The 24,482-nt window shown below is 41.5% G+C and overlaps 1 protein-coding gene across 1 annotated transcript; it reads left to right on the plus strand.

The window, feature by feature from the left end:
• Positions 1-310: 310 nt before the first annotated feature.
• Positions 311-22,545, plus strand: CDH17 (cadherin 17). The gene is made up of 17 exons (XM_071449418.1): positions 311-352; positions 3,036-3,134; positions 3,820-3,957; positions 5,598-5,736; positions 6,955-7,113; positions 7,765-7,964; positions 10,309-10,440; positions 11,001-11,151; positions 11,846-12,061; positions 13,307-13,383; positions 14,621-14,812; positions 16,049-16,293; positions 18,032-18,162; positions 19,060-19,296; positions 21,221-21,337; positions 21,444-21,560; positions 22,439-22,545. Exons 1-17 carry the CDS (start codon positions 311-313, stop codon positions 22,543-22,545), a joined length of 2,499 nt encoding a protein of 832 aa, XP_071305519.1.
• The last annotated feature ends 1,937 nt before the right edge of the window (positions 22,546-24,482 follow it).

Consider the following 24,482-nt stretch of genomic DNA (forward strand, 5'->3'; position numbering starts at 1 on the left):
AGAATAATTGTAACAATGTGGTTGCAGGGCTTTTTGGTGCTGGGTTCAATCTTTGAGATCTCTTTGGGAATCTCACATATTGCCTCTCTTGCACCATTAGGCAGAACCGGATGGGCACAGCCTTCCTTGGCAGCCCAGGGGTACCAGTGCTCTTGTCTCTCCTGAGCAGATCTGCAGCTGCTCCCTGGGGACTCCTCAGGTCTCTCCCTCAGGAAAACTCAGCCTTGGTGTGCAAATAGCCTGGGCCAGCTCTGTGGGGCTAAAGTGAATGTCATCTCTTTGCAGGAGCTGAAGCAAAGCATATTCCAGCATGCCTAAGCTGTGTGGACTTCAATTTCTTCTCATTCACTCGGTGAGTTTGAGGTTTTCCTTTGTTTATCTGTGAGCAAAAGGCAAAGGTTGCCTGCTCTGAGCTCTAATCCATGGGTGTGCCAGCCCACAGGTCAGGCAGCCTGGTGCCAGCACAGTGGCTGTAACTCTGGGTGTGTCCCCAGCACAGGTGTGTGGCCCCCATGGCAAGTTGAGAAGACATCTCAGTCATTAGGGGAAAAAAACTTCCAAAACCTAGAAGGCACCAATTTACTTGTTTTCCCTCTTCTACTTTCTCTTTAGATATCACTGTTTCCAATACATGAATTTCATGCTAGAAAAGATTTAAACATACTGCAACAAATCACCAAAGAGTGAAAACATCAGTATCATGAGTTCTGCATTATAATCCATACATGTTCTGACATATTAAATGTATTCTAAGACATATAGAATAAACTGTGCATGTTAATTTTGTATCCTCATTATTTGATTCCTGTGAATCCCTTTTCAGAGGATTTTTTGGAACTGAAACGTGTTAATTATGTTCTTTATGGACGTTATGTATTAAATGCAATAGATTTACTGATGTTTGCAAAGGCTACAGCAGTGGTGACTTCCACTTCACAATTGAAATTAACAGAAAAGATTGAAAAAATGTGTCAAATTCAAGTTCAGTAAAAAATGCCTCAGAGTATGGGAACCTTGAGGGGTGGCACAGTGAACACCTCCTTTTCCCTTCCCATTTCACTGCTTGTGGCAGTGCTGGCCCCTCCATGAAGCCACTCTGCAAGCATTATAGCCATCTTCAGAAGATATACCAATGGATATGGACCAAGAGGTAAAGCCTCTTTCCCTTCCAAGCTCCTGAACAGTGATTCATGTGGTAGAAATATGTTTGGAAATATTTATGGTCCACATAAAGTAATTTTAATCAACAGAAGTGATATCGCTTACTTGTTTCACAGGCTGCACTTTGAACTTTTTGCTTTTATAGCATCAGCCTTTGTTCCTCCATGGCAGGGAACATGATAAAGCAAAATCTGTCCATAAAATGGCCCCAGGAGCAGCCTCCAGGAGCCAGGCTGTGCCAATCTGTGTGACACGGGAATAGCTGTAGCAGGTCAGATTCAGGGTCCTGATACCTGGTCCCTGGCAAGGCCAGCAGTCAGCATTTTGCAAAAATATTAAAAAGGTAGCTGCAAAGTGCATTTTCCTGGATGCATAGCTATCAGATTACATTTGTTGATATTCTTCTGCGCACACTATTATTCACTAACATCCTTTCCTCTCCTTCCCCAGCTCTCTGCTTTTCCCATTTTCAAAAGGAGTCACAAAGCCTTGTAGGCGAGTGGGACAGCATCTCTGGCTATAATTAAGAACAATATGGAATTATTGAAACAGAACTTGTGACACACACACACAGAGCAGTGCTTTAGGGTGAATTGTGCTGAACTTTGCTATGTTTTTGTCATAGGCAGAATTAAGTTTTCCCTTGGTAATATGCAGACTGTGCTTTTCTGTCAGAAATTGAATAGCTGTCCCAGCAGCAATAGGATCAAATCCAGAGGAAAAGTCATGCAGCAGAGAACACACATTCAACTCTGTGGTGTGATGGACAGGGTGGCAATGGTACTCTAAATCTGTAAAGCAAAATAAATTAATTTTTACTATTGAAGAAAAGAAACTTTACTTGTTCAGCCAAATAATGGAGCCCTTATTCTGACAGGCAGACACTCAGCGTTGTCAAGATAGGTGGTGAAGACAGGGAAATTGGGGAATCTTGGTCTTTCCTCTGAAGAAACAGGTTGATTATCTGAACCATAGTGTGAATAGTCTTGTATGCAAGGCCTGCCCTGAGAGGCTCAATTTTGCTTTGTTTCTTTTGTTTGGAAGCAAGAACAGCCCTGAAATGTTAGGGCAGGAGTGTGGAGGTCTTTGGGCACTGGGGAGTGTGAGGTTAAAAACCTAATAAAAATTTGGCAGTAAAACCCCATGATGTTAGGACATTGCTAGCCATTAGGAAGACAGAGGCTGAGACAGATTTGTGTGACATTTTTGCCATCAGGTAAAAGCCAAAGATCTGAAGGACACATTTGCTCTCTCTGTGGTTTTCATTCACATGCAATTGATGTGAAGGCACAGGGCTCAAGTGGCTTGCCCAGATGGCTGTGGCATGAGGGGGTGCTGTAGGAACCCAGAGAGGGTCACCTCATTCCCATACAAAAAAAGATTTGATTTACTGGGGAAATTACAAAGGGTGCAGCCACAGCTCCTCCTCATCCCCAGGTGTGATGTTTGATTTCCAGACACACTTGTTTTCACAGGGCTTTGTGGCTCTTGGATGGGTCATGGATGGTCCTGCTGGGGACACAGGGGAGATCCAGCAATGATTTTATGAACTCCCTTTTGCTCTTAGTCTACTTTAATCTATTTTCTTCTTCTGTTTGCTCTTGAAGGTAGATCCAATCTCATTTAATTATGTAGTGGTCAGAAAAGGGCACAAGCCTTTGTTCTCTAATTAATTAATAAATCTCTGCTTTTAAAAATTATGTACACTAAAGAGCCTGGAGATGTTCAGTGCAAGCCTGGAAGAGTCTCTGCCCTTGTACTGTAGCAAAAGAGCTCAAGGAGGCTCAGGGGTTGGGAGCTGCTGTTTGTGTGTGGTGGCAACAGACATCCCTCATGTGCTTTCCTCCATCCCTCTCTCTCCCTCTCTCTCACAGGCCATGTGGCTTAGTCTGGAGGGCCTGAGTGTAACTGGGCCTCTGAAGGACATTGACTTCTCTGTTCAGGAAGGAGGGGGTCCACGCATCCTTTACCAGGTAATCAAGTGTCTTGTGTTATCCACTCTGGTCAAGAACCCCCCAGCCTGCACAAAGAGACCACATATGAAGGGTTGTCTCTGTGCTGGTGGGAAGAACAGTCCCTCAAGAGGATGCAAAATTAATTTTTAATTCCTCTCTCTGGGAATTCAAGAGGCTACATGCAAAGAGCAGGAGACAACCCCCTCTCAAACACATATTTAAGAGGATATCCTAAGACAGGGACTAATAAAATCAACATTCCTGGAGAACTTCTTTCCATGTAACTTGTGTCATCATTTTCCTTTGACTCTGAGATTTTCCTCCCAAAGCCATAGCCACAGAAGGACAGATCCAGCTCCCAGGCAAATGGAGGATGTGTGTCATTTTTTTCCATTCCCATGCTCAGACAAAGCCTGAGCAGACATTTGCTTTGGAAACAAACTGCAGTCGGGATTTCTTGCAGCATTCAGGAAACAATGTGAAAACTCCTCTGCTGAGGATCAGAAAAGAGCAGACTTCAGGTCTGCTCTTGGAAGTTGAGCAGACTCTTGGAATATCATTCTCCCTGCCAAACACACTGTTGGCAATAGATTTTAAAAGTCACAAAAGCATGAAATTATTTTTATTATGGTGAAAATGCTGAAAAAAAAATGATGATTTTTCCCTCTGTTTTTGGTTTGTTTTTTTTTTTTTTCCATTGTAGTTCAAACTCGAGCCACCTGCTGTGAGTTTCAGAACATCTGGTGAAAAAGCTGGAATTATTGACATTGAGCCGAAGACAGGCATCCTGTATATCAATGGGTCTCTGGACTGGGAGACCAAACAAGAGCACAAGCTGCAGGTAAAAACTCAATGAAAAATAGGAAAGGAGAAGTATTCACATTCATCCTCTTTGGGTATACCTGGTAGTAAGAGAAATCGGTTGGAATTTGGAATCTTTTATTTTGCCTATGTTTACAGGCAGGTTTTTCAGTTTTAATATCAAGATTTGCTGGAAGACATATGGTTTTGTAGCTCTCAAAGACTGAACAGGAAAATGCTCCTTAGCAGAGGAAGGCTATGTTCAGAAAACAAAAATTGTGATGCCAGCACAACCCTCTAGCTCTCCTAATATGAGGGGAATACTTGACTGGAAGTAAAATCTAACCTCATGAATGAGCTTTTCTTGTTATCCCTGAAGGCTGATAGGGTGAAGTCTATTTCTGGAGTTGAACAATGAACTATTTAATAATTTAGAAAGCTCACAATATACATGGTGACCAACTGAGATTAGCTCAGTTGGTTAGAGCATGGTGCTAATAATGCCAGGCTTTGATCCTTGTATGGGCCATTCACTTCAGGGTTGATGATCCTTGTGGGTCACTTCCAACTTGGAATATTCTGTGACTCTGTAAAACAGTGTGAGTGAAAGACATTTAGGCAGGGAGGCACAGATAACAGCAGAAAGCTGTTGGGCAGATGTTGGACTCTAAGAGAGGAAAAACTTTGTGTGCTTGTCCTGCTATTATGCCTTTTTCATGAGGATCTCACTAGTGCAAACACTGTTGAGAATGGAGCAGTGGATGGGCAGTCTTTGGGTCTCAGTGCATCCTTGTCCTCTTAAACCATGTCAAAAATGGTGCTGTCTTTTTCTGAGGCACCAGCAGCTGAGAAGAGATGATCATGAGAGGATCAGTACCTGAACAGGCAAAGCACATGATGATTTTTTAGCCAGCCTTAGCAGTCTTTCTAAAGTCTATCACTTCAGGTTTCATGGTTTCACATTCTCAGCTCTAAAGCACCCTTGGATTGGAATTAGAGAGGACAATTTCCTAGCCCCAGAAGTTAATAACCCTAAGCATGTGAATAATTTATAGACAAAAAGTGATGACAGAATGAAAAAGTTATGCTTGGTTAGGCATAAGTAATCATGATTTTATCTATTATGTGCAAACAAAGTTAAGTGTGACAGATATATTATATACTTGGTGATTTAAAGAAGGCTGGAAAATAAGTCAAATTGTGTGGAAAAAAAAGTCATTAGAATTAAGAATTAATTTTTCTTTACTAACCCTTATATCAGACTATTTTTCTGATTTATATTCATAATAGCAATTAGTTATAAATGCTATATCATGTTGGATTTTCTCCTTGTTTGCTAGAAAGTATATATTGCTGTTTAAAGAAAAACATGAATTGTAAGCTGTGAAAAAATACAAATAGTCTGCTGAATCTGGAAGTGGGAAATTGTCCTCTGAAAGTTGTCATCAGAAGCAGGAGTGGGTTGTTTTGTTTTGTTGGCATTATATACTGTGACAATTTTTTGTCAGGGAGCTGCAGTGGCAAATTTGTCCTTGTATGTGGAGCTATCCAGTGGTGGCTCTCACCAGATTTGCATGACAGTAAGAGTGACCTGCCATCTGACACCCTGATATCAATTCATGCCTTTTAACCTATCTGCATGAAAATATTTACTTGCTGTTCCTTCTTTTTTTGAATCAGGTGGAAAGTCTGGATGAGAGTGGAAAGAGAGTTAAAGGCCCATATGATGTTACAATACATGTGGAGGATATCAATGACAACCCCCCAGAATTTAACCAGACAAAGTACTATGGAGTAGTGAGGCAGAACTCTCGTCCAGGTAATTGCCACCATAATTAAGTATTATCATTAATAGGAAGGTAGGTAAATTAAGCAGGAAGGTAAAGTTGTTGCTATACAAGCTGGAAAAAGATCAGTTTTTCTTCCCACAGGACTGTACAAAATAAGGATGAAAGCCTCTATAATATAATGAAAGGGCAAAGAGGTGACCACTATGTGGTGTAAGGGGATGAGTGCAATCAGAAATATTTTTTATTACTTACTCTTTGCAAGTGTCATTTAACAGACAAATATTGCTGCTCTGTCCATTGCTCTGGGGAAAAAAACCAACAAACAACAAAACCTTATGGTAGAAGGGGTTTAAAATTTAAAAGCTACCAAAGACTATACAGAAAGAGAAGGCTAATACTATCTGAGTCTTTACATATCAGTAAAAGAAAGTGCCAGTGTAGATATGGGGAATGTACTTACCCTGAGTGCTGCTTCTCAGAACATGGGCTAAACCTTAACATTTAGAAGAGAGTCTTAGATTATGAATTGCAGTGATCCAGTCCAAAAGTCATGCAAGCATCAAAGAGCAGTAGGTTGAGACTTACATCTTGGAAATAAAACAAAGTACTCATACAGCTGTTATTGCTGTGGCTATGGACTCAAGAAGAAACTTTTGCTAAATAACATGCATATAAACCTCCATGGGGTCAGAAAATTATTCTGAAACATATTACTGTATATTCCTCAGTACATCCAAGTCAAAAAGATTTTGAATGCTGCCCTGCTGTGCAAAAGGTAAAAGTTGACTTGCATTACTGGGTATTTCCATATTTTTTTCACTGTATGATTGTTCTTTTATTGTATCTGTGCCGCAGGTCATGCACCATTTTGATCAAGGTGCTTTGGGTTTAACTGATTTGTGTAAGAACTGCAAAGTGGCCTTAAGGAGAGATTCCAGTGAGCTGAATTCTGGGTTCAGGCACTCTTGTGTGATAGATAGCTCTCTACTGATTTAACTCTGTCACCTTCTTCACCAACTGGTCAACACACCTGTTGTGATCCTACTAATCAGAGCTGGTGGAGGGCTGACCTATGGGATGGCATACAGCAGTGTAACCTCTGCGCATGGCTTCCCATGGGAGATGCATTATGGAACAATGGCAGCTCCCCATAAGTTGCTTTCCTGGTTTGAGAGCTCTGCTCGAATGGATTATGTGTTAAGGTTCAGTCTCTTCTCTTACCTCTGTTTCTTCTCCAATCCAAACAGGCAAGCCCTTCATGTATGTCCACGCCACTGACCGTGATGATCCTACAACTCTCCATGCACAGCTGTCATACAGCATTCTCCATCATTTTCCCAACCCTTATGCAGAAATGCTTTTCCAGATTGATAATGCAACTGGAGCAATCTCACCAAGCAGGACAGGTATGTAAAAAGATTCTTGATTGCAAAGAGGAAGCATGAGTTCTGGGATATGCATAGGAACAAAACAACAACATTGTGAATAAATACAGTCAGTGGGACATACTCCACTAAAACCCTAGTTTTGGGGAACTTGTGTTTTGTCCCATCAAATTCAATGGAAGCTAACAGAAATGGGGATTGAGCTCTAAAAGTACACTGAGAAGAGAGATAGATCCTCTGTCCTTCAGGACTCCATTATGTCATATCTTGGAATTTATTCTCTGCCATGAAATCTAGAAACTCAAAAGCAGTAACATGAAAAATGCAGAGAAAACTCAGCTGGACAAGTGATCCCAACTGAATTGCAATGATTAGAAACTCCCATCTATTCTGCTGGGCTGAACAAGTGCCTGACTGGGGCTAGGGCTGTTCAGGGATGCCTCTGCACAAGATGAGACCACAGCACAGAGGCCTCATATGATTCCATGCACATGAGGCCATGCTGTTCAGAGAACCCAGAGGAAGTGGCTTGCTGAGGTTTGTCCCAAAGGACCATCTAAGGAGTAAGTCTGAGGCAGTCAAAGAACCATAGTGCATGTAGGTGGCAATGGGCAAATAAACAGCCCCCACAGCCTCTGTGTCATTTCTCTTGACTCTTTGCTCTGTCTTTAGGCTCTTATTACTTGGATCCTCAAAAGCAGGACACCTTCACACTTGTTGTCTACGTGAAGGACATGGCAGGGACGACAGCAAATGCTTTCGCCAGCAGTGTTGATGTGATCATCACTGTGAAGGAGAGCCTGTGGAAAGCTCCCTCCATCATCCGCATCACAGAAAACTCAACCCAGGTCCACCCTGTCAACATCAGCAAGGTAGGGTCCTTGACCACACTCCATGAACTTCTCCTTCTACCACACAATTGTTTCCTCACAACTAACTGTGAAGGTGTCCCTACTGCATCCAACACCAGGTTCTTCAGAATGACTTTGACACCTCCCAGTCATTTTTTTAATATGGCATCCTTTGGAAATCATTGTTAGTGGAGGTCTCATTGATTTTTTGTTAGCACAAAAGTTAATAGTTTGAAGGTGATATAGATATAGTCAATACAAACACTAGAGTGACTGTACTTTGCCTTTCAGTTTGCGACCAAAATCCAGTCATGGGTCCTCTAGGCTTTGAGCAAACAAAGAGTTTTTTGGAGCTTATTTTGTGGTTAGCTTCTTCCACCTGCAGAAGAGCAGGGCAGGAGACCAGCTCCACAACAGCCCTGCTGTGGGCAGTCCCTCACACTCAGGGACGCCTGGTGTGACTGGTTTTGTATCATGCACCACAACTGCTACATCAAAAGTACCTTGAAAGGACTGAAATACCCTCCTTCACAGCCTGCATTCCCAATATTCCTCTTTTCACAGTTCAAGCACAAAATATTTTGCTGATAATGGCAGACCAATAGCAGTGTATACATCAGTACATATTAACTAACAGGCCAACAGCCTTTCAGAAATATTTGACTTTGAAAAATGCCTTGGCAATGACACCCCCAATGCTGTCATCCCTTGAACATGGCAGGATTCCATGGATCCTGTTCACAAGAGTAACTGGCTTGGTGCTATTCTCAGTGACAGCCCAAGGAAATCCAGAATGAAAACAGGTAGAAAGAAGACTAACATGTAAGGGTGCACCCATTTTGGGGTCACTTGTATAAACATTTCATGTGGTAGCCAATGTCATGTTGATTCTGCCTAGGGGAAAATGAAATGTAGCTGCTGCTATATAGAACATAAATGTTAATACTGACTCCATTAACTAACCAGTCTGTGTATTTAATTTCATTTTAAATATGCGGTATCCCAAAAAAGAGCCTTCCTCATGAGCTTTGATGAATGTAAAGAGTGCGCATGCACCCATTTACAGACAGGTACCAGGTATTTGTTTGCACAGAATTACAGAATCATAGAATATGCTGTATTGGAAGAGACCTATCAGGATCATCAAGTCCAACTCCTGGCCCTGCACAGGACACCCCAAGAGTCACACCATGTGCCTGAGAGCATTGTCCAAATGCTTCTTGAACTAATGAAGGCTTGGTACTGTGACCACTTCCCTGGGGATCCTGCTTCAGTGCCCAGGAACCCTCTGGGTGAAAAGCCTTTTCTTGATATATCTAACACAGACCTGCCCGAGTTGAGCTTCCTCAAGTCCTGCCCCTGGTCAAGAAAGTGAAGAGATCAGTCCCACCCCTCTGCCTCCCCTCATGAAGATGTTGAGGTCTCCCCTCAGTCTCCTCCAGGCTTAACAAATCAAGTGTCCTCAACTGCTACTACTAAGGCTTCCCCTTCAAACCCTTCACCATCCTTGTGGCCCTCCTTTGGACACTCTCTAATACCTTAATGTCTTTTTTATAATGTTGTGTCCAAAACTTCACACAATGCTTGAGGTGAGGCCACCCCAGCTCAGAGCAGAGCAGGACAATCCCCTCCCTTGCCCTGCTGGTGATGCTGTCCCTGGTGCCCCCTAGGACAGGGTTGGCCCTCCTGGCTGCCAGGGCACTGCTGACTCACATTCAACTTTCCACTGACCAGGACCCCCAGGTCCTTTCTGTGGAGCTGCTCTCCAGCCTCTTGTTCCCCAGGCTGTCTGTGCATCCAGGATTGCCCCATCCCAGGTGCAGAATCTGTCACTTTGTTAAACTTCATACAGTTAATGATTGCCCATCTCTATAATTTATCAAGGTCTTTCTGCAGGGCCTCTCTGTCCTGGAAGGAGTCGGCAGCTCCTTCTAATTTAGTGCTGTTTCGTTGTTCCATTTCCCTGAATTAAATAAAACAAAGCAACAGGCAGGAATAGAGAGTGTTAGGAGAGGAAATCATTAGTATCAAGATATTAAAACAAAAATAATGTTTTTTTTCTCATAATCACTCTTTATCTCCACATCACCAAATCTTTTTATAAAAGGGGATGTGTTGTATCCCATCTGGACAGATGGAGAAACTGTGGCAAAGTGGCTTCAGCACACAATTCAGAGAGCAGAGGTGGATTATCAGTCTGATTTTCTGCAGTTCATCCTGAAAGCCTGCCAAACTGGTAATTTTCTGGTTTATGAAGCTAACAGGAATGCAGTTGTTTCTGTTTGTGGTCCAGAAATAATCCCTGTTAAATCTCACTCTACACTTCTGACTTCCTATCCTGACTTATTTTTTGGGGTTTTTTTAGGTGCAGTCAAATGAACCAGGTGTAATTTATGGCATTTTTGAAAAAGAAAAGCTGCCAAGGCTCCCATTTTCCATCAGTGAGAATGGGGATATTTATGTGACCCAACCATTGGACAGGGAAGAAAAGGATACTGTAAGTAAACATATAAAACTTCACTGATGGCAGAGAGCACAGCAGGAAGCTGATTATTGGTGTGGGAGTAAATATGAGAAAGCTCAACAGAATGGAAGGGAGATGGGGAAGGGGAGAATAGATAAAAGTTTTGTTTCTTGTCACTTCTGTTTGGAAATGATGTGATATATGTGAAAGTTCATCCACCTATTATACTGTAAACAGGCTTCAGGTCCTTACCCTAGAGTGGGCCTGGCAGTAGCAATCCCTGCCCACAGCATATGTACAATGTACAGCATGGACCAGCTATGGCAGGGTTGTAGGTGCATGAGTAAGAGATAGGCTCTGGAGGGAAGGAGATCTGGAGGTTTCAGATCTACTTCAGACCTTGGGGACCACAGATTTTAAAATCCTCAGCCCTCAGAAGCTAAAGGGTGATGGAAGAGTTCTGATTTAAACAAAAAGAAAATACTGAGCAAACTCATGAGATGATATTTCATATTCTTGTAGTTACATAGTAAAATGCAAAATATTGTCACAGTGGACATTCAAACCATCTAATTGCTATATTCTTGTTGCAGTATACATTCTATGTGGTGTCAAAAGATAACACAGGAGAACTGGTGGACAAGCCTTTGCAAATTCACGTTATTGTGGAAGACATCAATGACAATCCCCCTGTGTGTCAGCAGGACCTCACCATAATTGAAGTTCAAGAAAATGAAAAGGGAGGTAAGAAAAGAACTTCTGTTAATTTATACACCTCATTGTATTCCTGTTGTTTCCAGCTGTGTGTGAATGAAGCTAAAAATTATGATCCCAAAGATTAAAACATGGCTGTCCCAGGGAAGTATTTTCCTGTGCAAATAGCCCTCCTGTTTTCCCTTCAATAATTCCTATGGAAAGGATTTCAAGAACCTGAGAAGGACAGACCCAAAACACCTACTTTGAAAATGCTGTTTTATTTAAAATATAAAACTGCATTTTCCCACAACCACAAATTTGGATAACTGCTTAGACTGTGTAAAGAAAAACACCTCTTTTATTACCAATACAAGAAACTGTTCTTAAAGGGGTATGAGCCCATTTTCCCTCATTCAGCTGCAGCTCCAGCATAAAACCTCTGACTTCAACAGACCATTACCAAAATCTTCCAATGTCTTGACATCAGTTATTTGGTTTCAGGAGTGAAGAGTCTGCTGTTACAGTCTTTTGGACTGCCCTGACCCCAAACCAGTATGTTGGGAGGCTAAAGCAAAAACTCCCAGAAGTGAAAAGATTGCATGTCCATTGAAGCGTTTTCCATACAGCTTTATTTTTATTGACCCTCTGCCCTTTGCACTGGTATCACTGTTGTCACTGCGTACTTCTGTGGAGACATGGAGCCACTGCACTGTGTCTGATTCTCATCTCTGCTCTGCTCCAGGGAGTAATATTGGCACTGTGTTTGCTACGGACATGGATGAGAAGGACAGCCTTAACTCTCGTCTGCATTTCCAAATCCAAAGTCAGGAACCTGAATTCCCCTCAAAGAATCTCTTCTATATTCAGCAAGACACCGGGACTTTGCAATTATTTGGCCCTTCCTTAAGCAAACGTGAATCAGCCAAGTATTTCTTGAAGGTCCTGGTGACAGATCCACGTAAGTAATGCCTGCTGTTACACATTGGAATAACTGCCCACACTGGCAGGACTTGTGTTCAGTGTCTAAGGGATGTGGGGAGACAAGGAGGATTTGCTGAATAGGCAGTAGCACTGAGAGCTGTCTTGCTCTGGCATGGTACTTGTCCTGTTCTTGAGATGCAGGGAGATGAATCATGAATCATAATGCAAGCATGGAAGGGAACCAGCTCTAGGACAGAGGGTGGCTAAATTGGGAAGCTTGTTAACAAGTACTTCAGAAAGAGATTCCCTTCCACAGGGGGGAAAAATGAAGAGATCATGATTGTGGTTTTCCCCCAGATCATTCAAAGGAACTTAACTGGAAAAAAAAATAAAAATCAATAAATTAAACACAGCTGTTCAGACAGTCCAGATAATATTTTAAAACATTAAGAGAATATTAAGCTGAAATTAAACTTCAAAAATTATCTTGTCCCTTATGTAAATTGTCATGAGTCCTTTGTAATTCACTGAATGGAAAGGAAATCAAACTTCATACCAAAGCTTAAAGCTTTGTGCTGGAATCCCTACAGTCAGGCAAAACTTGTGCATGAAGGCACTGGCATAGAAAGATGTCTGTAAATGAAATGGCATCATTTTGGCAGACGATGGAAAACCTTTCAGAGGGAGGAAGCTGGTGATTTGTCTTGAATGCTTATTTGAATTCCACCCAAACGTTGTTTAGAATTTTTCTTAACTTTCAGCTCATGAGGTATGTTTTTAAAACACTAAAATCCATCTATATATGGATATATTATGCTTCTAAAATCACAACCTGCCATTGCTTTTGGTGCCCCTGCTCAGGTAGTGATTAGATTTACATGAATCTGAAGTCTGCCTGTAACAAAACTGGGGGTGCTGCCTGATGACCAAGAGGACAAGGGAGCATTAACAACCCAGGGTTTACTTTTTGACATGGAAAAGTTATACTGAGACAGTTAACACAATTCATAGCTATCATCATCCTGGTAAACAGATATGGTTTTAAAAAGTGAGGGAAATGAAACAGGATGGGACAGTGCTGGAGAAATGGGGAAGATCAATGGTAAGATAGAGAGTGAGGTTGTCATTGACTAAGAGATCTCTGAGATAAGTGCTTCTCTCAATTTAGTGCTTAGATTGGGCAATTTGGAAATGCTCACTTTTGCTCACAGTGAACCCTTCTGGAGGAGAGTTATTTTTGGCAGAAAGGCTGGTGTAACGCTGTTTATCTCTTTCCATGCAGAATTCGAAACAATCTGTAATGTGGAAGTACATGTAATTGACATCAATGATCAAATTCCCATCTTTATAAATTCAGATGTGAGTATTTTTAACACCATTTTGAATGTTCTAATAACTTTTGACAAGGGTTTGAGCATACCTTCAATGTCTATAGGATGTCAGCAGGAAACTAGCCACTTACAGACAAAGTAATAGAGTAACTACTAGTAAAAATAAAGGTAAAATATTGCTGCAAGTCTGCATATAAGCTCTATCTAGACAGTGAGCAATGGGACAGACTAATAGCTAATTACAAAATTTAAGGTAATTTGCTCAGTGGAAAACTGTGTACAGAAAGAAATTTTTCTATTAAGGTAGTTTATTCCAGAAATGCAAGCTCTGAAGGGAAAGGGGGAAGAAAAGGCTTTAAAATTAATCAAACACCTAAATGGAAAAAAAGCTGGTGTCTCCCAAGTACCTTTCCAAACACAGCACTAGTGTACCCAAAACAGCCAGAAGATGAATGGGAATCAGAAGCCCTATGTGGTTTGGCCAGAAACAGTGGTCCAGCAATCCATGCCCAAACCTGATTCCAGGATGGGTGTCAGGCTCCTGTCTTTTCTCTGGTGGAGGTGCTGGTATCTGGCAGAGACATGCAGACATTTCATGACTTCTGCCTGATGGCCCAAGCCTCCTGGCGACACTGGAGTGGCTGAAGTCCTTACACAGAGGTGTCCCAGCTCCCACACTCCTGCAGGCCATGTAAGTGTCTGGCCTGTCAGGCACAGTTGTCCTTTCAGGGAAGCTGTGTTGGTTTTTGAGCCTTGCAGACTGTATTGCCCATCTCAGGTGATGGCAAGGTCAGCACAATCTCATGCAGACAAGATGCCTGCAGGGCAGGTTTTACACCATCTCACCTCAAGGTCTTGGTCCAGAATCTGGTCTCAAGGTGAGGCTTCTGGGCAAGGGCACACATAAACAGTCAGAGGAGTTGGGATGCCAATGTGGCAACAACCTATGGTGCATGAAGCAATCAAATATTTAACAATGAGTGGCCAGGGTGCTCACAGGGTACAGGGAAGCTGTACTATCCCTTCTGCATGATCATGGGCTGGTTTTCATAGAGGAACTAAAGATTTGGGACTGGTCCTGTACTAGTGGCACTGACATAGATCCCACTACCTACCATAAATGTGTGGCTAAAAAGCCTCTCTCCTTTGTGTGGCTGCTGTGGGTTAAAATGAATCCACACATGTGGGTCACAAGCTTGTGGTTGTGCTGAAATTCTTATCCACAAATGGTATGTCATGTTTCAATGACACCTCTCTCTCTTCAGTATGGCACTGTGACTCTGGCAGAAGATACCCCAATAGGAAGTGTGATATCAGAAATTGAAGCAACTGATGGAGATGAGCCTGCCACAGGGAGCTCCCTCATCATTTACCAAGTGAAGGAAGGTGATCCAAACAACACGTTCACCATAGAGACAGACTCTGAAACAAACCGAGGGTTCATCAGGATTAATAAGGTGAATAGATGGATTTTATTCTTCTCCTTTAGTGTTACTTATTTGTTATACACAGTTACTGCCCTGGTAATGATTTGTGAGGAGGGTGTTGACTGGTGGTGGGGTGGGGACACCCTAAGCACGGTGCAGCCTGCAGGAGGCTCCACTTTTGGACTCAGGCTCTGTGTCTGTGCAGTGCTCACACACACACCTATCCTCCTGCCTTTGCTCTGCCTTCACCACCACCACCAGCTCCCTCCACTGGCTCTGCTGCTGGCTGCTTCTCCAGAAGAGCAGATTCTGGCCAATGAAGTAGGTGTTTATGCACCATAATGACAAAAAATTTACATTATTTGAGTGATTTTGCAGCAGCATTTCTGGACAAGAGAAAGCCAGATAATGCTTCCATGGCTGTGGTGGCAGTGGTGGGCTGTGAAGGGGCAGATTCTCCTCCCTGCAGTTGCTCTGGCCATTGGTGGCCTTTGCAAAGCAAGGGGCAAGTGTAGCCAGCCTGTCTCAATGTGAGCATGGAGATGTAGTTTGTTCCTGATGAGGGGAACATTAACTGTGACCAAGCCAAGGACAGCGTGTGCTGCAGTAGGTGACACAGCCCATATGCTGAATGCTGGAGACAGGAATATAAGGAACACTTTTTGCTGCATCCATGAATTTCAATAACAAAATTACTCTCCCTTTGAAGTTAACCTTCTCAAAGGTGCTTGGACTATGGCTCCAGAAAACTACCACTCATTTTCCAAGGGGTGCCATACTGTGTGCCTCCAGCTTGTGTGCTGCCACCAGGCCAAGTGCAGGCAGAGGCAGTGTTTGGTGAACCATCTTCAGCATCAGCATCAGCCTCAGCCTCCTTTTTTCCCAAGGAGGTAGCTGTGAGAAACTCTGTAGCGTAACAACCCTTGCATGACTTTTGGCACCCGGAGGTCGTTTGAGGCCTTCTCATACAGAGCTATAAATACTATTTCTGTAAACAGGATATTGTTATTAAACTTAGCCAGGCAGGTGGCAACATTATTAGAAAATGCAGTTGCTGAGGAGGCCTCTAAACAGGCATATGGTTTCATTTAAATGGAACATTCCCAGTGTAATTTTCTCCTGACAGCTCTTCTTTATTTTGCCTGCATTTGGGATGCAATCTCCTCCTTGAGAAGAGGGGGACTTGGACTTTTTAGTTTCTCATTGGAGCTCCCCACAGCAGCAGAGCCATTGCTTCACAAACCTTTTTTTTCCTAATTCATCCAGGCTCTTGATTTTGAAACAAGGCCTCTGTACAACCTGGTGATCAATGCCACAAACCCCGAGCCACTGGTGGAAGGCGTGGAGTACAACGCGAGCTCTCTCACCATGTTAAAACTTGCTGTGACAAATGTGGATGAGCCTCCTGCTTTCCGGAAGCCATTTTACAAAGCAGAGGTGTCTGAAGACATTCCTGTCAATACCTTGGTCATGACGGTGGAGGCCTATGATCCTGAAGGGGATTCTGTACGGTAAAAAAGAGTGACTGTGATTAGTTAATTGAATTTAGGGTTTCAAAAATGGTTCTAAAGGACATGCAAGGAAAATATGCCCAATACTTGGCATGTGGAAAAATACTGTTTTTACAGAAGAACTATCTCCTAGTAGAAGGTGGATGTGTGGTGGGGTAGGGGCCAGTGACACACCTGCAGCTGGGTAGTACTTTTCTGACCAGATTTCTGTACTGTGACAAATATCAGCCTTGAAACAGGAAACCACAAGGGAAGCAGGCTAATTTATATCTCCAGGAGAAAGGTAGAGCTGGACTGAGAGTAACAAGGTTCCCTGTACATAATGCCTTTATCAAAAAAATAAGGCGTATACTGTATAAGGTGTATACCCCTGACCCAGTAGGAGAGTCACACAGGAAACAACCAAAATGCACAACCTCAACTTTTTCTCCACCAAAATACACATCCTCAAGTCTACAACTGAAAAAGAATTCATTTTCTTTCCTAGGTGTCAGAGATGATACATCTCTTTCTATTGTGGATGCAAAGCTCTGTGTAAGACAACTCCTGTGCTGTGTTGCATGGTGTAAATGTACCTTACACAGCAGAGTCAGATGGAGGAGTTATTTGTGACTTTTGCTGTACAATTCCCAGCTGGAATGCTGAACAGATGAAGTTAAAATAAACAGTTCTTGAAATTTAACTGAAATTCAGCAAAACACCAAGTGGTTAATGGAGTTGTACAATGTGACTCTTAGGCCTCCTGTGGGTTCTTATTCCCAGAGATTTCTCATCTGGCTTTCTACTTGTCCCTAACTTTTGGGAACTTATCATGTTTGGCCTTCTGTCAAGCTAGTTTGAAAGGGAGCCACATAGTCCAGAAGCTCTGGGGGATGATGACAGAGACACATGACAGGAATTTAGCTATACATAAACCACATTTCTGCTAAAAATAGGCTAAAGGGCATAAAATAAAAAGTAAGAAAAGTAGAAGATGTAGAAGTAAGAAAAGTACAAGCATGCTGTTTCTAGTGTAAAGGGTACTGAAAGAACAAAAACATTGAATGAGATCTGGTCACTTCTACTCAACAAGTGTCTGTGCTTTAACTGTTATGTTCATGGTTAAATTTGTGTAAGTAAATACCCAGGGACCTTGGTGATTTTTTAAACAATGATATAAACGCAATTATGTGGTGATGCTTAAAGCACACACTGTTCCAAGGCTGCCCCAATGGTAGTAACAGGCTGCTCCAGACTGCCAGAAGATAATCACCATGGTTCACCTTGGGGTCCTGGTCCCTCCTCAATCCGCAGAAGGGTTCCTGGCTGCCCTGGCCCCTCTGTCCCCCAGCCCTTGGCTTGTGGCCCCATCAAAATCAACATGTGGGAGATGTGATGGGGTGAGATGGACATGGAGTTTGGACAAATCACACTTCTGGACTAAAAGCTCAGTGCCATCTCAGGTTCTCCATTTAGAAGGAAAGTGGATTGCAAGCCCACAGGCTACAGCAGAGACGGCATTTCTGTAGTTCTGCTCTCACTCTTATTCTGGATGATTTTGGCCTCTCTTCCTCTGTCTATGTCTCCTGGTTGGCTGTAGTATTGTAGCACTGCAACTCTTCCAAGAACCCTCTCTTTGAGTACAACTGTAATCGAGCTTCTTACATAAAGTCAACAAAGAAGTATTTGCGTTGTTGGAATTTTTTCCCAATTTGGAACAGTATATATGATTTTTTTTCCTCTCTATTTCTTTTCAAAGATACTCCTTGGAAGGTGACGTGAGGAAATGGCTGAGAATTGATTCAGCCACTGGGCAGGTATACACTGCTTCCCCTTTGGATCGAGAAACTGAAGAAATATACTCAGTAGAGGTTGTTGTATCAGAGCTAAGTAAGTGATGAAACAACTAAATATACACACAGAGGAATCCCCTGTACTTACTCTTTTATGAGGAATTATCATACCTACCATGACTAGGCACATGAAAAGTACTGGAACATGTAATCTCGGATATGCATCCTGTGGTGTATCCTTAGAAGTATATATTTCTTAAGAATTTAAATTTCTTGAAGAACTCTTGATGCTGTTGATAACAAGGATTAAAATAGCTTTCATGAAGTTGGGTATGTTCTTATATTTGCTTGAACCACATGACATATAGAGAAGATTCAAATTTTTTCACTGCTTTCAGTATCAATATTTTCTGCTGCTTTTTTCTCTACAGCTATGAAGATTTTAGTCTTTCTCCAAGGTATGGTTAGGCTTCCTGAAAACATACCCAGAGAGTAGTTTGTAATCTTCTACAGAATTTCATTTTGTTATAATTAAAATGAATACTCTGTCAGGTCTGAAATATATTAGGACTTCTAGTTCCAGCCATTAAATCTTTCAATTTTGGCTTGTGTTTTCTGTATATAGAAGAGGGGTGGGAAACTCAAGGCATTTCATGCTTAAGAGTGCTCCAAAGAGCACCGGTCACTTTGGATGTGACTGCTTGCCAGACATGATGGATATGACAGATTACTAGATAAGATCTGCCTCTCTTCCCTTGCTAGCATTCTGTAGCTTGCAAGAACTGGTGGTAAGTAAAAAATGCTCGTTAAAAAGTAGTGGCAGCTACCACAAATCCCTCAGGACCTCCTGAGACCTTGTTTCTGCCACCTTTAGACAGAACACCACCTTTCACTGCCTATCTGATGGTGTACCTCTGTGATAACTACAAATACAACTGCCCAGAGTGTAAATCCAAGATGTGCATGTAACTTTGCATTCTGTTAAACTTGACAGATAATGCAGCTCAGAAATCCAAAGTGTTCTTGACTCTACACTTACGTGATGTGAATGACAACTACCCACAAATAGCTACAGATTATCCTACTTTCTTCTGCTACCCAGTCAGTGGAGGAGAGAGAACTCTCATTCAAGCTACTGATGCTGATGAACAATTATTTTATTCAAAATTTACCTTTTCCCTTGCGGATGAAATGAATGCAAGAAATAATTGGGAAGTCTCAAAATTCAATGGTAAGCTAATTCAGCTGTTCTTACAATGATATGGGACTCACTTGGTACTCTGGTGAATATGAAGAATTACAGAATTCCTTTTCACTGTTATTATTGCATAACCAGTGTCCCACATAGAAAAAAAATTGGGTTGTTGAGAACACCAAAGTCATTATTTTTTGCAAGAGGTAAAACCCAGTATGTTGCAAGCTATAATTTCATGAGTATTTTTGAGAGAAGAAGCATGTAAGTATGAAATATATGTGTGTTTAACGAACACAATTCACTGATGAAAAAGAAATAGAGCAGTTTGCAAACTGTACATTTCTGATATTTCATGCAGAAGGAAGTTCTGCCTCACAAAGTGAATGGAGCTTTTTGAAGGGGACAGTCAGCACATGAATAAGTGCTCAGCTGATAGGGTCTGTTTGAATTATTAAAACATTTTGATGAATTGTCCCACTAAATTTATGGCAACCCAGCCATGAATTTATGGCTGGGTTGCCATAAATTTAAAGTTTTGAAAGAATAAATAATAATTTAAAATTCAGGACTTGGAGTAAACAGTCAGCTCTTGCAGTGAAGGGAGTTCATGTGTGGTTTTCCAAAGGTTTTTTTGTTGGGATCTGCATAACTCAACACATATTGATGTGCAATGAGGAGGCAAAGTTTACTCATTATACCAAGTTATTTGAATAGAAACCAAGTGTGAAGAATTTCAGAACATTTTTCCAAGACTGAGTTGGTTGAACAATAAAATTCACAGGTGTTAATGAACCCTGGACTCCCAAATTCACTTTTGAAATCATGGGTGCTGAGCTGGCCATTATGAATCAGGAAGGAGAACTGTAAGCAGTTCCATGGAAATGTGAGATCAGCAGTATTCAAGTAAACAGGTCAAATACTGTGGATTACCAGGAAACAACCAGAGAGGAAACCAGAGGACTTCATTATGCCCCTGTATAAATCCATAATTTCTTCAAGCTTTGAACTCCAGTCTCTCTATCTCTATCATAAAAATGCAGTATAACTGGAAAGAGGTTTAGATAGGCTGACAAGGATAATCAGAGTTATAGAATGGCCTGATATAAGGAAGTGTATAGGAGCAGCAAAGTAAGCTACTACTTTTAATCTTGGAAGACAGTAGGGAAAGAATGCAATAGAGAGATATAAGATTATGAATGCTGTGGTCAGGGTGGCCAAGGTTCATCCTTTGCTCTCTCTTCCAGTGCACAAACCTGGGACCCTCAAGTGAAGCTTGTGGAGTTATTTACAGTGCAGATAGAATGAGGAGGTAGCTGACTTGGGAACTTGCTATCACAGGGTGTTGTCTGTGCAGAAATTTTCTAGAAGTTCAAAGCAAGAAATTACATCTTGCTCAAGAAGTCCTTGAGCTGAAAATGTTTAAAGGGTGAGAGGGAGGAGGAAATAAAATGCATGCTTTCTTTTTCATCGTAATCTCCATTTATTCTGAAGACAAGATACTTAAATCAACAGACTTTTGATCTGATCCCAATGGCTGGTTTTACCTTTTCCAGTTTTTAAAGAGTCTTAGATGTAACAGTGTAAGTTCACTAGAAGGACAGTCTGTCCTACATTTCCTTGGGAACAATTTAAGCTGCTTGTGGTCTCTGTGAGTATAGGGGACTACTCCAGGTTTAGATGGGATGCTATCAATGCAGCACTACTCAAGATCAGATTTTGCCTGGTGTAGAAATTAGGAAGGAAATTTTATGGTCATATTATGATGAAGGCCAGACTAGGCTTCTAGGTATTCCCTTTTTACTTAGTGTCTGCAAACCAATGAGATCCTGGAAGACACTGAGGAAAACAGCAGTTACTATAATGTGCAAAGCAGCCTTAAAAAAAAAGAACATTTGCAGCTGGTATGAATGTTGAACTAACTTTCTTGTGCTGACATGAATGTCCCATTTCCTACTTACAGCTACTCATGCTTTCCTGTCCCCGAAACATGCTAACTTTGAAGAGAAGGTGTATGATGTTCCAATAATACTTAATGACAATGGAAAACCGCCTTTGGAAAACAAAGTGAATCTTAAAGGTATTCTATGCACACAACTATTACCTTCAAGAGAGCAGTTACATTTATAAATAACCAAATGTGACTACTAAACTTCTCATTAACCTCATGGCATTTCCTTTTGCAGTAAGTATCTGCAAGTGTTCCAGTGAAAATTCATGTTTTATCGAAATAGACCGTGAGCACTCCTGGCCAACCGCTGGACAGGCAATTGGGATTCTGCTTGCAGTCCTGATCATCATTGGTAAGTCACTTCTTCCTGGCTGATTTGAAGGCAGACTGAGATATGATGGTGCTGCTGCATTTCTGACATGAAGTCACTTGTTGGGTGAAGATTTGTCAAGCATGTTGCAGAATGAATGAAAGAGGGAAGATCCCATGATTGTGCATCATGATGGCTGCAAACTTCTAAGGTTTTGGTTGTAAGAAAAATATCCAATGGCACAAAAAACAGCTGGGACAGAAGAAACTACTGAACCTCTAGTAAAGTGTCATTTCATTGCTACTTACTGCCCTTTGCCTGTCAGGGAGGGGCTTTGAGTTTTGTCTTGGGCATCCAGATTATAGTAAAAATACTGAAGCTTCCTACTTATAGGATCTGTACCTGTAGCTTATAGTCATCATTTTATTCTCCTATTTCAACTTTGCAGGTTTACATCTTGCATATTCATTCTAACACCGATAAAGAGGAAATAAATTTATATACAGTATAATGAGCTCTTCATGATTTTAAAAGATCAAATGAGGCTATATAAATATAAATATATATATATTTATTTATTTTATATATATATATATATATAAATGAGGGACTGCATCTCAAGACAAACATACAAATCCCTGCTCAGTGGGAGGGGGGGCTAAAATAGACGCTTTGCCATCTGGTCAGACCCTAGAGGAAAAACTTTCCTTTGGGGGAAGGCCTCTAAACCCCAAGGCATCCTTGGGGTGATTGATCCTGCCCAGCTCTTGGTCCCATGCTGCATGGTCCTTTCTCAAAGCTGCTTCTGTTCAAGAGGTAAAGCACTGTGGATCTTACAGGGCAGTGTCATGGCCCTTGCTGGAACATCTTTTCAGAAAGTTTACTCTCCCCTTTACAGACAAACACTCTCTGTTTTTCAGGTGCCATTTTAGCGGGTGTGTTTTGCCACATGAGATACAAAGAGAAAAATGAAAAGAGCCATCCCAAAGATGCAAAAGATAATGCTGAACTCAACAGACTGACTTAATGACTGTTTCATCAAGGGACAAAACCACCCTTTGGGTTATGAATGACTGAACTGTGAAGCTTCCAAAGCTCAGAGATGTGCTAACACAAGCACAAAAAAACTCCCAGGGGTTTGGCCTCACTTTTGTACATAATACTATTCAGTCATAGAACATAAAACATATGTAACCTCTAACAGTAGCCATTAATAAGCTTATCAGCTTTGACTAAAGTGTTAACTCATGACAGCACCAAATGCTGAGCTCCTTCAGGGATCTATACATGGGACCAGTCTCCTTCATCTGACAGCTGAAGTAAATATGGACTTTACAGAGGACTACAGTTTGTTGACCTGCACATATTTGTCTCTTTCCAATTCTGTAAGTCAATGAACAGCAGACTGGGGAATAGTCCTGTGCTACATTTGAAGATACTCCATGAAGTTGTAGGAATCTCTCTGACTCTCAGCAAAGGAGATGCCAAACTTATTGCAATCTGTAATCTGCCCTGGGCCGTGCCTGCTTACATTATACTGAATTTGTACCATCAATGTGACATTTCAATTTTTCTTTTTTGATATCCCATAAAGTAAAATCAGTTTGTGAAGCACCATGGCCTTTCATTACAGTTTCCAAGTAAAAAAAAAACCCTATGCTGAGTCATGTAGATAATATGCTGTTTCATCATACTTCTGCAAATATTGCTCTTGCCCCCCATACATAAGATAAGAATAAACATTTTCTTTAAAGATTTTAGTCCCTGCTTATTTTATAAAATAAATAAAAAATGAGAGTGCATGAGAGCAAACCATTGCTGCTTGGTTCTCTATTATATTTAACCCTTACTTTCACCTAATACAAATTAAAAATGGCTCTTAGGCCAGACTGATATGTGTCCAGCTGATTCCAGATGCAATGATTGCTGGAGCCACGTCTATACTAGTTACAGTAAAATGTATTGAAACCCAGAGTTACACTCAGAGAAAAAAGCTTTTCTCCTGACAGCATGCCTATAGAAGGGCATTTTTGGTGACAGTTTGAGGAAGGCTTTTCTTTTAAGCTATAAATAAAAGCTGAAAAATATTGTGTTAAACTGAAAAGACAATATACTTTTGAAAACATTCAAGAAAAGGTCATATGGAAAAGAGCATATTTGTTTACCCAGGGTTTTTTTAATGGCTTTTGCATGCAGCACAGAACTAGAAAGAAAAGAGCACTTTTTTGGTAGGGTTGCATTTATAATAGGTTTTCCTAGAATGCTGCCAGCAAAAACTTTGCTTTTGGGCTTCAGCAACACAACCCAATTGTTGTACCTCTTGCCCCAGCTTCCCCAGCTGTTGGAGCTCTGTTATTTGCTGGGGGGCTCACTGCTGGAATGTATTTATTTTATGATGGGAATGTAATCCATTATATTTGGAAAGTATGACATTCAGTTACATCAGTGTGTCCAGGGATTAAGATTAGTATATTGTTTTATAAATAAAGGAGCCAAAGATCAGCAGTCATTGTACTTGTGTATACCAACATCTGAAGATGGGGAAAATGTGCAGAAGTTCCCCTTTGCTCTGTCTCCCTGACCTCTCTTTGTGTTTGCGAAGTTTACTCAAGTGCATCTCCTATTTTGAACAATTTCTTTTCTGGAGAAGGGTCAAAAAATTTCTTTTCCTCCTTTACCTACATTTAGGACTGGTTTAACAGCAGGACCTTGCCCCTGTCCCCAGCCTAACACTTCCTCTGTTTTCTGTGTCTCATGGGGTAATTCACTGCACCCTCTCCCACCTGCCCACAGACTGGTGGAAAGCAGAGCTCCTCAGACCAGCAAAAATGTTGCCCCTCCTCAGGGTCCTAAACACATTTTCAGTCTTGATGACTTTCAGTCTCAGTGCACTGGGAATCAGCCCTCCTGCAGCTATTTACTAAATGTTGTTCACATGTGGTAGGAGAGTCTGCAGGAAACTCC

The sequence above is a fragment of the Agelaius tricolor genome, unplaced genomic scaffold, assembly GCF_023055355.1.
Source record: "Agelaius tricolor isolate 1412-34295 unplaced genomic scaffold, bAgeTri1.0.p SCAF_2, whole genome shotgun sequence".
NCBI lineage: Eukaryota > Metazoa > Chordata > Aves > Passeriformes > Icteridae > Agelaius > Agelaius tricolor.